The 14873-nt window shown below is 42.8% G+C and overlaps 2 protein-coding genes across 3 annotated transcripts in view; both read left to right on the top strand.

Moving 5' to 3' along the window:
- The window catches only part of COMMD2 (COMM domain containing 2), a 34725-nt gene extending 32411 nt beyond the window's left edge, over nt 1-2314 (top strand). Inside the window, exon 6 of the mRNA XM_039480181.2 lies at nt 2232-2314. The gene's annotated coding sequence lies outside the window, so the exon portion shown is untranslated. The remainder of the gene's footprint in view (nt 1-2231) is intronic.
- Nucleotides 2267-14873, top strand: part of WWTR1 (WW domain containing transcription regulator 1) — a 233783-nt gene continuing 221176 nt past the window's right edge. The window contains exons 1-2 of one of the 2 annotated variants that reach the window (XM_074405481.1): nt 2267-2356; nt 9527-9619. In XM_074405481.1, the coding sequence (XP_074261582.1) occupies nt 9529-9619 (91 nt within the window). In that variant the 5' untranslated portion in view covers nt 2267-2356; nt 9527-9528. Of the gene's footprint in view, nt 2357-9526; nt 9620-14873 lie in introns of those variants that run through there. The other variant, XM_074405482.1, reaches the window with a different exon arrangement.

Below are 14873 nucleotides of genomic sequence, written 5' to 3'. Positions count from 1 at the left end.
CTAGCCCGGACAGCACAACAAGACCCCATCTTTCTTTTCTTTCTTTCTTTTTTTTTTTTTTTTTGGTCTGAGTTGGAGTTTTGCTCTTGTTGCCTAGGCTGGAGTACAATGGCGCAATTTTGGCTCACTGAAACCTCTGCCTCCCAGATTCAAGTGATCTACTGCCTCAGCCTCCCAAGTAGCTGGGATTACAGGTGCCTTCCACCATGCCCAGCTAATTTTGTATTTTCAGTAGAGGTGTGGTTTCTCCATGTTGGTCAGACTGGTCTCTAATTCCCGACCTCAGGTGCTCCACCTGCCTCAGCCTCCTGAAGTACTGGAATTTCAGGCATAAGCCACCATGCCTGGACAACCCTACCTCAAAAGAAAAGGAAAGCCCTGGATCTGATGGTTCTACCAGTGAATTATACCCAACATTTAAAGAACTAACACCAATCCTTCTCAAACTTCTGCAAAAAAACTGAAGAGGAAAGATTACTCTCTAACCCAGTCTATTAGGCTAGCATTACACTGATACCAAAGCCAGAAAAAGACTCTACAAGACAAGAAAACTTACAGACCAATATCCCTTATGAACATTTACGAAAAAAAAAAAATTCTGAGCAAATACAAGTAAACTGAATGCAGCAGCATAGTAAAAAAATTATATGCTATGGCTAAGTGAGGTTTATTCCTGGAATGCAAGGATGATTCAATCTATGAAAACTGATCAATGTAATATACCACATTAACAGAATGAAGGGGAAAAGCCTGATCATCTCAAGTGGTGCAGAAAAAGCATTTGACAAAATTCAATATCCTTTCATGGTAAAAATGCTCGGTAAATGCTGAGTAGAAGGAAACTAACTCAATATAACAAAAGTTGTCTGTGAAGAACCCAGAACAAAAAACATACTTAATGGTGAAAGACTGAAAGCTCTTTCTCTAAGATCAGGAACAAGACAAAAATTTCCACTTTCACCGTATAGCACTGGAAATGCTAGACACAGCAATGAGAAAAGAAAAAGAAATGAAAGGCATTTAAATTGAAAAAAAAAAAAAGTAGAATATCTCTGTTTGCAGATGACAAACCCTGAAGATTTCACACACAAAAACAGTTAGAATTAATAAAGAAATTCAGCAAAATAGCAAGATGCAAGGTCAACATACAAAAATCAGTTGCATTTATATACACTAACAATAAACAATCTGAAAAGAAAATTAAGAAAATAATTCCATTTATAATAGCATCAAAAATAATAAAGCACTTAGGAATTAACTTTACAAAGGAGATAGATAAACAGTAAAAAGTCTCAGGCCAAGCACAGTGACTCATGCCTGTAATCCCAACACTTTGGGAAGCTAAGGTGGGTGGATCACAAAGTCAGGAGATCAAGACCATCCTGGCCAACATGGTGAAACCCCATCTCTACTAAAAACACAAAAATTAGCTGGGCATGGTGGCGGGCACCTGTAACTCCAGCTACTCAGGAGGCTGTGGCAGGGGAATTGCTTGAACCCAGAAGGCAGAAGTTGCAGTGAGCTGAGATTGTGCCACTGCACTCCCAGCCTGGGCAGCAGAACAGGACTCCATCTCAAAATAAATAAATAGAAAAGTCTCCTGCCTGGGCGTGGTGGCTCATACCTGTAATCTCAGCATGTTGGCAGGCCAAGGCAGGTGGATCATGAGGTCAGAAGTTCAAGACCAGCCTGGCCAACATGGTGAAACACCATTTCTACCAAAAATACAAAAATTAGCCAGCAATTTTATAATATACTTGTTTAGGGATATAATTTTGTATAATTTCCCTTGTTCACTTATTTTTCAGTATAAATCAGCCTTGATATGATAATTTCTATTTTTTCTAAAATTAGGATAATAATAATACTTGCTTTATTAATGGTGATATAAAATCTAGGAGAAAAACATGAATGAATACTCACATATATTTACTACTAGTGAGTTAGAAAATATGTGAATACTAACGGTTACTATAGTCTTGTTCCTAAATTTCCACAGGAGAGACCTTCCAAATGTATGAATTTTTATGTCTATATATTAATCCAAGAATGTTCTTCACTATCCCAGCCCAACGCCCAATCAAGAAATTTTCAGTCTTTCAACATATTTCATATTCACAAATTGCTTATCTTAGATCATCACCCTTGTCCTTCACTTCTTGGGCGCCAGAGGGCATACATCTTAAATTTCACTTTCTCCGAGACACAAATCCTTTTTCCCTCCACTGCAGGATTTCCTCCTCTGGATTTGCTCTGGCACCTTGAAGAAGCTTAGGGGAACAGTTCAGCTTTGCTCTTCCCGATAATTAGCGGCTTTCCTGACGGTTCGGTTCAACACACCCACAGGAAACAGAAGGTAATGATTACTCAGGAGGCCTGCTCCCTTTATCAATCTGCACAATCAAAAGAATTGTCCTTGAAAATAGTCTCTGTAAACCATTAGTTTATAATCTTTTTTTTTTTTTTTTTTTTTTTTTTTTTTTTTTTTTTTTTGGTTTTTGCTAACTTTCATTGTTTTCAGGCTGAAGATAGCCTAAAATTCTATTCATTACTTTAGGCTTCAAAGCTTATAAAGTGAGATAATAGAATTGAAACTGCTTTCAAAGGGGAAAGAAGTACTATATAATTGCGAAGTAGAATTACCTTTAGGAGAAATGTTAACCAGACAAGGCCGATCTGTCACCCACTGGAGTGCAATTGTATAGTCTCAGCTCACTGCAGCCTCAACCTCTCTGGCTCAAGCAATCCTCCCATATCAGCCGCCCAAGTAGCTGGGACTACAGGCGCATGCACCACCTAAGTTTTCTATTTTTTGTAGAGACAGGGTCTCCACAAGGCTGGTCTCAAACTCTGAGCTTAAGTAACCTGCCCACCTCAGCCTCCCAAAGTGCAAGGTTAGAGGTGTGAGCTACTATGCCAGGCCCATAATTTTTTATTCTTGTGAATATATGCTCACATTATTTCTTTTTCTTTTCTTTTCTTTCTTCTTCTTTTTTTTTAAATCAAAGTCTGGCTCTGTCACCAGGCTGGAGTGCGGTGGTGCGATCTCAGCTCACTGCAGCCTCTGACTACCTGGTTCAAGTGATTCTTCTGCCTCAGCCTCCTGAGTAGCTGGGATTACAGGCATGCACCGCCGCACCCAGCTAATTTTTGTATTTTTTTTAGTAGAGACAGGATTTCACTATGTTGGCCAGGATGGTCTTGATCTCTGACCTCATGATCCATCCACCTTGGCCTCCCAAAGTACTAGGATTACAGGCATGAATCACCATTCCTGGCCCACATTTTTTTTTTTTATATGATTTCTCTGTTGATCGTTCTTTATAAAAATTTTTATTTTCTAAACCTATTAATTCTTCTGAACATAACCTAAACTGCACATTCAGAGCCACCCAAGTAGTCATCCATCCACTTATGAAATAATATGACTATTAAGATATCTAGAAATTAAATTTTAAAAATAAAATATGACATTTTGTTTGTTTACCATAAAAAAAGCAGGTCTCAACAATCAATGAGTAAATGATTCTAAGAGAAAATGTCAAAGTATAAAAATATAGTTTTTTTTTTCCTAATATCAAATAAGAATATTTTTATTTCCCTTTGGGCCATCCCTCAATCACAGTATATTCACAATAGTTTTCAAATTTTGTAGGATTATGTTTATCTTTCTGTGGCTTTGACAAGTATGAGTAGATTTAGTTGAAGAAGTAAGTAGGCCACGGAGTGTCAGAACAATTTCTCTTTCTTTCTTTCTTTTTCCTTCTTTCTCTCTCTCTCTCTCTCTCTCTCTTTCTTTCTTTCTTTTTTTGAGACACAGTCTCGCTCTGTCACCCAGGCTAGATCTTGGCTTACTGCAACCTCCGCCTCCCAGGTTCCAGTGATTCTCCTGCCTCAGCCTCCCGAGTAGCTGGGACTACAGGTATGGGCCACCATGCCTGGCTAATTTTTGTATTCTTAGTAGAGATGGGGTTTCACCATGTTGGCCAGGCTGGTCTCAAACTCCTGACCTCAGATGATCTGCCCATCTCGGTCTCCCAAAGTGCCAGGATTACAGGCATGAGCCACTGTGCCAGGCCGAGAACAATTTCTGAATTCAAAACAAATAGCCCTGGATAGTGAATTCACTATTTGCTGAATAGAGAATTCATGTTCAATGTTTTGTCAATGTTTTCATTATAGGCAAACCTGAGACCATTTTTCTTAGGAAGACAATGTCATAAATGTTGATGAATCTCCCTAGTTAACCCCCACCCCAAATCAAACCAAACAAAACATTTTATCCGGTTAAATACGTTGTAGTTCCATTTGAAATCCCTGCACTTTTTGTTGTTTTTATTTTTACTATTTTTGAAATTAGTATAAGCAATAGGAAGAGAAATTAATATTTGTAGAGCACTTTATTCCCATGTACTAAGTTGTACTTGTCTCCCAACTCCTATGTGACATATATGCATGAGGTACTGTTGTTATGGCTTCTTTGGGATTGAGATATCGCTTTTCTGGTGGGAAACCTCTTTGGCTGGTGGTGCCTTTGCCCAAGTTTTGCTCAGGCTCGCTGGGTTTGTTCTGCCCACTCGCCCTGGCAGGCTGTGCTTGGCTTAGGCTACTGGCCCCTGATCCCATGCCTCTCAGGGAGACTGTGAGTCAGGTGTGGAGCAGCAAAGGATTTGTGAGACAGTGTGGGGTCCAGCCACTGCGCACAGTCAAACACGCTGGCTGCTGCCAGGGAGCAGGCAGTTCCAAGTGCTGACATGGGTACCGGCACTCTGTGAGGCTGCGCTGGACCAGGCGCACCGCAAGCAAATTCCCCAGCTGGCACCGGGGAATGCAGTGATGCCGAGAAGCTTGGAGATGCCTGCAACTGCAGAGTCCCCAAAATGGAGTCACAGTCCTGGCTTAGGGAGCTCCCAGGTCTGGGGTTCCTGAAGGACTGCAGTTGTTCTCTCCTTCTCTTCACCCACAACATGGCGAGCAAGGGGCATGTTTCAGCCCTGTTTGTGTTACAGCTCTTCTAGCCTCACAGTCGTGAGTTCTTGTTCTGCCTCCAGAAAGAGTGAGGTACACAGACAAGTGGAGGGTGAGCAAGGGGAAGAGGAGCTTTATTGAGCAATAGAGCAGCTCAGAAGAGACCCGCAGTGGGCAGCTCCTTTCCATAGCCAGGGTGTCCCCACAAGTGTTCAGCTCTCAGCAGAGAGGGTAGCTCCTCTCTGCCCCTAGTCCTCCCATCATCTCTTCAGCTCCTCTCTGCAGCTGGTCATCCCCTTGTCTCCCCATCCTCTCTCCATTCTCTCTGTCGAGTCTGACTGACTCTGGGATTTTTAATGGGCCTCAGAGGCTTGGAAGTGTGTTTTGATTGGTTTATAGGTGACTGTGGATGGGCCCAGGGAAAAGCACCACACGTTCCCACTCTGGTCCGTGGGACTGGCAGCCCGGCGCCCAGGCTTCAGGCCCCCTTTGGCTTGAAGGCAGGGCTTTATGGGTACCCCATTCTGCCCAGGAGCCTATCTGCTTCCTGCGTGTTCATGGTGCCCAGGCTATTCATGCCAACGGGCACCTGCAGGCCAGAGTGAGGCTGTCCTCAGCATCCCCTGGTCTCCCTCCCATGCTCATTAGTTCTCAAAGTCCAGAGGGGGCAGAGGTGGCAGGGGACTGGTGTGTCAGCACTGCCCTGAGCCTGTGCACACCCAGCCAGGCTACAACAGTGCCCGGGCTTGGCCCCCATCCTTGCTCTGAGATTGGAGGCGGTGCTGGGAGTGGGGAGAGGCTAGACACTGGGAACAGACACCTCTGAGCCTACGCGGACAACTGTGGCCTTCCTGGGCCCCTGAGAGTGCATAGATGCCTGGTTCTGCAGCCACAGCTGGGCATCTGCAGCTGTGCCCAGGAGGGTGGGGGCTCCTTCCTGCTCCTATACCCCTATCTGCACAGGAAGGCCGGGGTCCAAGTCCATAGCCCTGGCTTGGGCGGCTGCAGCTGCACCTGGAAGGTCGAGGCTGCCGCCTGCTCCCAGCTCCCGCTGGCTCCATGAAGCGTGACACCCGCCCCAGGCCCAGCTCCACTTTGGGGCCCCTCTCTGCCCACTCCTTCAAGCCCAACTGCACTGCTCTTCTGCCAGTTGGTAACTCGGCCCGCCACCATCCCGGAGGCTGCCAAAGCAGTAGGATCTGGGGGCCTTCCAGAGGCAGGCTCCAGAGACTGTCCACCTCCTCCCCGTACCTTCCCAGCAGTGGTGGCCGGCAAGAGCAGCGAGGTGGGGCCAGGGTCCAGAGCTTCAGAGGCTCTGGGACTGAGATGGAGTCCCATTCAACTGCACGAGGGTTGGGCCGGCTGCCTCAGGGACACGGAGCACTGGGGTCCCACCACTGCCACTACCGCTCCCGTAACCGCTCCTGCCACCACTGCCTGTGACCCTCTGCTGCTGCCATCACTGTGATCCTTATTTTATCACTGCCTCAGAGAAGTTAAATAAACAGATAGATTTAAAAATTCAATATGTAGGCCTGGTGCGGTGGCTCATGCCTGTATTCCAGCACTTTGGAAGGCGCAGGTGGGTGGATCACCTGAGGTCAGGAATTTGAGACCAGCCTGGCCAACATGGCGAAACCCCGTCTCTACTAAAAACACAATAATTAGCTTGGTGTGGTGGCGCACACCTGTAGTTCCAGCTACTCTGGAGGCTGAGGCAGGAAAATCGCTTGAACCCAGGGGGCAGAGGTTGCAGTGAGCTGAGATAGCACCACTGCACTCCAGCCTGGGCCAGGGAGTGAGACTCTGTCTCAAAAAAACAAAAATAGGCTGGGTGCGGTGGCTCACACCTGTAATCCCAGCATTTTGGGAGGCCAAGGCTGGTGGATCACGAGGTCAAGAGATTGAGACCATTGCGGTCAACATGGTGAAACCCCATCTCTACTAAAAATACAAAAATTAGCTAGGCATGGTGGTGCACGCCTGTAGTCCCAGCTATTCGGGAGGCTGAGGCAGAAGAATTGCTTGAACTCAGGAGGCGGAGGTTGCGGTGAGCCATTGCACTACAGCCTGGGTAACAAGAGCGAAACTCTGTCTCAAAAATAAATAAATAAATAAATAAAAATAAAAAAATAAATTATAAAATAAAAATTCAAGATGTATATTATTTCAGGAGAGAATCTATGATTTTATTTTTTTCAGAATTGGCATAGACAATCCTGAATTTCTAATGGTTTATGTGTGAAAATGTTTTTTTAAAGTCAAATATTTTAACTTAAATACATTTTTAAATGAATACTGAGTACATGGAAAAATATGTTCTGTACTTCACTTCTTCAAACCCCATCTTCACCTGCAAATCAAGTTTTAGACACTTTTCTTTTCCCAGCATTATCTTTTCTTTGCACCTACATTCCCTGCTAACTATAGTCACTCTCATATGCAGGAGATGTGAAACCAAATGTTTAGGAGACAGTGTGGGTGGAAAGAAAAAGTGTAACCTTGAGGATCAGATGCCTCCTTACCTTACTTATTTACAGCATGCCCTTGAGCAAATGTCATAACTGACTCAGTTTCCACTTTGGCAAATGTCATAGTATCTATCTCTTGCAGTTATTTTGAGAATTAAATGAGATATCATTTATGTTGTCCTGAAATGTAATTGGTTCCAAATACTTTCCACCCTTGTTAGTAGTAAATTGAGTATATTTATCAATAAATTGAGTAATATTTATCAATTAAATTACTTTGCCACTTTAGTTGTGATTTAGAATAGTGTGAAAGCCCAGATTGTTATTATAGCATAGGAATTAGCTCTTGGTTTTGACCTGAGACTGACTAATGTCTAATCCTCAAAATTCCTGTTCATAAGGTTCAACAATAAGCAGGTGGGTTACACAACCCTAATTTTGCCCGTCACATTTACTTTTCCTCTTGATATAAGTTTTTGTCAGCAATTAAAAACACCCAGGTAAGTCGAAAAGTGTGATCAGTATACCACAACACTGGAATTGTCTAAGAAGAATTCAGGAACAAGAGAATGTTTGGTAAATCACAGACTGATCATGAGAGAGCCACAGCTATAGAAAAAAATCTGATTTAGAGAAACCATAAATTTGTGTATTTTCTCTTACTCCTTCCCTGCCTTTAGTTCCCAATAATTTTATTTTATAGCAGAGATGCTTAAAATAAAATTTTATTTTATAGCAAAGATACTTAAAATAGAATTTTATTTTATAGCAATATAGGGTGTTGCTTTGTTGACCAGGCAGGGGTACAGTGGCTGTTCACAGGTGTAGTCTTAGTGTACTACAGCCTCTAACTCCTGGCCTCAATCTTCCCACCTCAGCCTCAAAAGTAGCTTGGACTACAGATACGCATCATCAACTTTACATTTAAAAATGTAAAATAAAATTTGGCCTTTTTCCCCTTTCTCTTTCTATTACTTAAACTTCACTCAACATTTATACACTCAAGAAGTGTAAACTGAGTCCTTACAACATATCAGACACTTGCAGAATACAATAATAAGCCAAACAGCCAGTCTTTGATTTCAAGTTAACATGGGTTGGGAAGGCAGGTAACTAGAGGTAAGTAACAATAAATAAATAAGGTGATTTCAGAGAATGGTAAATATTATAAGGAAAATAAAATAAATATGACAGAGAGTAACTAGGGAGCATCTTTAGATTGGGTGATCAGAGAAGGCTTGAGCTAAGATTTGGCTGATGAGGTCTGAGCCATTTGAAGATGTGGCAGGAAAATGTGGTGTACAGAAGCCAAGAGGACAAAATGTTTTAAGAAAGAGACTGAAGAGCAAGGTGCAGTGGCTCACGCCTGTAATCCCAGAACTTTGGGAGGCTGAGGCAGGTGAATCACGAGGTCAGGACATCAAGACCATTCTGGCTAACATGGTGAGACCTTGTCTCCACTAAAAATACAAAAATTAGCCGGGTGTGGTGGCACGCACCTGTGGTCCCAGCTACTCGGGAGGCTGAGGCAGGAGACTCGCTTTAACCTGGGAGGTGGAGGTTGCAGTGAGCCAAGATTATACCACTGACACCACTGCACTCCATCCTGGGTGACAGCGTGAGACTCTGTCTCAAAAGAAAAAAAAAAAAACCCAAAGAAAGAGAGACTGGACAACTGAATCTGCTGATCAGATAGGTGAGATGAAAACCAGAAGTGATTATTAAACATGGCCTTTGGTGACCTGGGCAAAAGCAGGGACAGTGTGATCTGGATGCAAGTTCAGCTGCTGAGGCTAAGGGAAAAAGTCTGCCAAAGAAAGAAACTAGTGATCAGTTTGTATATGCCCAAACTGGTTAGATTGTTCTTTATAAAATAAAGTAAGTTCCAGTACCCCTAGTATCTCACAAAACAAATGCATCTGCAAAAGTTTGTATCACTTCTGACAGGTTTTGCTAATAATAATAGAATTATTTCTAATTTTACTGCTGATTTCATATACTTCTGATTATCATATCAAGATCCTGAATTTTCTTTTTTCTTTTTTTAAAATTCAAAATAGTAATTGTTTTATATTTTGCTTTTGTAGAGATGAGATCTTGCTATAGTGATCAGGCTGGTCCTGAATTTCTGGGCTCAAGCAGTTCACCCACCGTGGCCTCCCAATGTGCTGGGATTACAGGTATGAGCAACCACATCCAGCCTTCTTTTTTTTTTTTTTTTTTTTGTTAACAAGTGTGTAAGACCCTACGCTTCTGTCTCCTCCTCCTCACCCCTTCCCATCTTTTTTTCCCAACTGTGCCCATAAATGAATATATAATCAATTTGGGTGGAGTTTATCAATGAAATCTTCCTAAACTGGTAGCAAATCAATTTGACACAGTGGTTATGAAAGCAGATTTGGCTTTGACCTGGCTTTATATGCTGGCTCTACTCTCTGCTACGTATGTGAACTTGGGCAAGTTAACTTCCTTATGGTTCAATTTATTCCTTTGTTAAAAGTGGATAATAGGCTGAGCATGGTGGCTTACGCCTGTAATCTCAGCATTTTGGGAGGCCAAGGTGGGCAGATCATGAGGTCAGGAGTTTGAGACCAGCCTGACCAACATGGTGAAATCCTGTCTCTACTAAAAATACAAAGATTAGCTGCGCATGGTGGTGCGTGCCTGTATTCCCAGCTACTTGGAAAGTTGAGGCAGGAGAATCTCTTGAGCCCAGGAGGCGGAGCTTGCAGTGAGCCAAGACCGAGTCACCGTACTCCAGCCTGGGAGACAATGAGACTCTGTTTCACCAAAAAAAAGCTGGGCAGGGGGGAGTAGATAATAATAATGTTTTAGAAGTGTTTTGTAGGTATCAATTTATCTAATCTTCATAATAATCCCGTAAGTACTATAGTTAAACTTACTTTACAGATGAGAGAACCAAAGCACAGATGTTACCTGCCTTAGATCACACAACTGGTAAATGGCAAATGAGAATTTGATCCCAGGCAGTATGGTTTACAATCTAGAGCCTTTAACTGCAATGATGTCCCCCTGCCTGTCCTAAAGGGTCATGCTCTGCATTCTGTAGACCTGAAAGCCCTTCTCTAAGTCTTGTTGGACCTGGGTGAACAACTGACCCAAAAGGATAGAATGCTTGTATAGCCCAGTTAAAAAGATGACCTGAACAGGTCAAATTCTTTCACTCTGAGGAATTTGTTCTGAAAATATGGGAATAAGCTGCCACTTGATGGTGCAAACTACAATTGAACGGTCCAGTAGAGTTGGGACCTTGATGGCCACTCGGAGTCATACATTAAGAGAATCAGCAGAGGAAAGAAGAGAGAAAAAAATAGGGAAAATAAACCCTGACAAAACTGAGTGGAAGGGCTTGTGGCCTCTGAAGGAGCAGCCAGCCTCATTCTGTTCCTAAAGTTTCTCAGGTCTGGTCTCCCAAAGGCCCAACTGTCTCTTTTTTTTGAGACATAGTTTTACTCTTGTTGCCCAGGCTGGAGTGCAATGGCATGATCTGGGCTCACTGCAACCTCTGCCTCCCAGGTTCAAGCAATTCTCCCATCTCAGCCTTCCGAGTATCTGGGATTACAGGCATATGCCACTATCCCCGGCTAATTTTGTATTTGTAGTAGAGACAGGGTTTCACCATGTTGATCAGGGTGGTCTCAAACTCCTAACCTCAGGTGATCCACACACCTTGGCCTCCCAAAGTGCTGGGATTACAGGTGCGAGCCACCATGCCCGGCCGAGTTTTTAGTTCTTTGAGTGAGTCCACTGTGTATCCTTCCAAAACAAACAAACAAACAAACAACAAACAAAAGATACAGCTGTTATCATCATAGAAAAAAAAAATCCTTTACTTAACCTAGCATGAATGGTTTTCTGTTCCTTGTAAAATAATAACAGCAACCACAAAACAACCTTATTTTAAAATGGCCAAAGAATTAGAATAAATTTCTCCAAAGAAGACATAAAAATAGCCAACAAGTATATAAAAAGATACTCAAAATCACTGATCAACAGGAAAATATTAATACAAATCAAAACCACAATGGGATAACACATCACACCAGTTAGGATGGTTGTTATTGTTATTGTTATTTTTAATTTTTCGAGACAGAATCTTCCTCTGTTGCCAGGCTACAGTGCAGTGGTGCGATCTCGACTCCTGCAACTTTCACCTTCCGAGTTCTCCTGCCTTAGCCTCCCGAGTAGCTGGGACTACAGGTACATGCCAACACGCCCAGCTATTTTTTTGTATTTTTAACAGATGGGGTTTCACCATGTTGACTAGATGAGGTTTCACCATGTCTCGATCTCCTGACCTCCTTGGCCTCCCAAAATGCTGAGACTATGAGCCATTGCCCCCAGCCAGGATGGTTATTATTATTTTAAAAAATGAATAAATAAAAAGGCTGGGCATGATGGCTTACACTTGTAATCCCAGCACTTTGGAAAGCCAAGGTAGGCAGACAGCTTGAACCCAGAAATTTGAGACCAGCCTGGGCAACATGGCAAAGCCCCATCTCTATAAAAAATACAAAAATTACCCGGGCATGGTGGCATATGTCTGTAGTCCCAGCACTCAGGAGGCTGGATTGGGAGAATCACTTGGGCCCAGGAGGCAGAGGTTGTAATGGGCGGCAGAGTGAGAACCTGTCTCAAGAAAAATGAAATAAAATATAAATAAAACTAAATAAAAAGATAAGCGTTGATGAGGTTGTGAAGAAGCTGGAACACTAGTACGATGTTGGTGAGAATATAAAATGGTACAATAGTTACAGAAAACAGTATGGCGATTCTTCAACAAATTAAAAGTAGAACTACAGTATAATCCTGAAATCCTACTTCTGAGTATATTTCCAAAAGAATTAGAATCAGGATCTTATAAAGATATCTGCACTCTCATGTTCACTGCAGCACTATTCACAATACTCAAGATATGAAATCAACCTAAATGTCTATCAACAGACAAATGGATAAACAAAATATGGCATATGCTTAAAATGGAATATTATGCTGCTTTAAAAAGGAAAGAAGTTCTGACACACACTACAATATGGATGAAACTTGAGGTCATATTCAGCGAAGTAAGCCAGTTACAAAAAGACAAATACTGTATGTTCCCATTTATTTGAGGTACCTGGCATGGTCAAATGCATAGAAGGAGAAAGTAGAATGGTGGCTGCCAGAGGCAGGGCAGCGGTGGGGGTTGAGGGGAGATGGGAGGTTGTTGTTTAATGGGCATAGAGTTTCAGTTTTGCAAGATGAAAAGAGATCTGAAGATTGGTTGCACAACAGTGTGAATGCACTTAGTACTACTGAACTGTACACTTCAAAATGGTTTATGTTAAGTATATTTTACCACAACTAAAAACCAACAAGCAAACAAAACCAACCAACCAACAAAACAAACAGAAAACCAACAAGAAAAAAATTTTGTCAGCCATATTGAGACCATAGTGAGTCCGCTTTATTGAAGAAAATAGAGAGAGTTAGGGGGAAAATGCCTATTGGGTGAAGAAGACATGAACTCAGTCACTTACATGTCCAGGTACAGTATTCTATAGTGCACCAAGTAGAAATGTCCAGTCATGAGCTGGGGTACAGATCTGAGGCTAGGAAGACAAAGCAGTAGCCCTTTACTGCAGGACTGATTAGACGAGAGAGAGCATTGGTTAGGACAAAGGAATCAGGCAGTGGACCATTACCATAATTCTAGTTTAGGAGAACAGTATTGGTATGGCCATAACCCAGGAAGGGAAAGCTGGAACCTGAGCAGGCATTAGAGACAATTGTGAGTTCAGCAAGAGACACATTAAGTTTGGGTACACACAAACATATTCAATTGGTGATCAGTTTGCCTCCTGAAAGGGTGATTGGAGCTGAGAACCTACATTGCCTCTAGTGCAGCATTTCCTTTGAGTCCTCTGAGAAATGATTCCCTTTGATATTCACAGTGCACAGGAATATATCAGAGGCCCTGAGAGTGCTCTGAGAAAGGGAATTGCTTAATTTTATTAAACCTGGGTTTTCCTAAACTTGCCTGAGTGCCCTGCCATTTAAAAAAAATAATACATCTATTAATTTGGCCAGGTGCAGTGGCTCATGGTTGTAGTCCCAGCACTTTGGGAGGCTGAGGTAGGTGGATCACTTGAGGACAGGAGATCAAGACCAGCATGGCCAACATGGTGAAACCCCATCTCTACTAAAAATACAAAAAAAAAAAAAAAAAGCTGGGCAAGGTGACAGGCACCTGTAATCCCAGCTACTCAGGAGACTGAGGCAAGAGAATCACTTGAACCCAGGAGCCGGAGGTTGCAGTGAGCTGAGATCATGCCATTGCAATTTATCTTGGTCAACAAGAGCAAAACTCTGTCTCAAAAAAAAAATCTATTAATTTAATGAGGACAACACTTTGGGGAATTGTTCTCCAGTTTATGAAGATATTTCTTAACTGACAAAGGGAAGCAAAGGAGAAACTGGTTAGATAGTTGATAAATTTGTGATTATTCAGTGTGTTTCTGTTAAATCACCAAAACAGACTGAGGAAGCTTCCAGAAACCCAGACCTGGCTTGGGAACTGAGGACACTAACCGTTCTGCATGGGGAGTGGTGGTGAAGGTTGCTATGGGCTTTGATCAAAGACAGCTTGCTGTCTTGGCTTTCTCTCTACACTGCATGTGCCAGTGAAGCCTGGCCAATTCCTTCCCTAGTTCTTTTTTATCCTCTACATTGGCTCCTTGTCCTTGCTTTTCCACTTGCATAACTAATGCACACAACACAGAGTTCCTGCAATTTTAAAGACAGCTGGCCAGCACATCTTGGATGCTGATGTCAGGAAACATCTGGAAGAGGGCTAAAGTTACTGTAGGCCCAGCTGAGAACAATGGAAGCACATTAATATGGAAAATTCAGTACTGGGGTTGTGGGGTGGTTTGTGTAAATAAAAATGGCTGTCAGGCCAACTTATAAAAGGCTTGTGCAAAACCTTATTTAGTTTTGGCACTAATACTACTGAGCAACTGAGTGGTAGGTCAGCTGAAACTGAAATATTGCTGCTTTGTTTTGGATACATATCGTTGAGACTTTCCTTTTCTTAAAAGGTTTCCTGGAAATCCTGCGAGCTCAGCAAGATATTCTATTCTAAAAAAATTCATAGCCGGGCGCGGTAGGTCAAGCCTGTAATCCCAGCACTTTGGGAGGCCGAGGCGGGTGGATCACAAGGTCAAGAGATCGAGACCATCCTGGTCAACATGGTGAAACCCGGTCTCTACCAAAAATACAAAAAATTAGCTGGGCATGGTGGTGCGTGCCTGTAATCCCAGCTACTCAGGAGGCTGAGGCAGGAGAATTGCCTGAGCCCAGGAGGCGGAGGTTGCAGTGAGCCGAGATCGCGCCATTGCACTCCAGCCTGGGTAACAAGAGCGAAACTCCATC

Source organism: Saimiri boliviensis, chromosome 9 (assembly GCF_048565385.1).
Source record: "Saimiri boliviensis isolate mSaiBol1 chromosome 9, mSaiBol1.pri, whole genome shotgun sequence".
Classification (NCBI taxonomy): Eukaryota; Metazoa; Chordata; class Mammalia; order Primates; family Cebidae; genus Saimiri; species Saimiri boliviensis.
The sequence above is the reverse complement of the archived record's forward strand: the minus strand, read 5'-3'. Positions and strand labels throughout refer to the sequence as shown.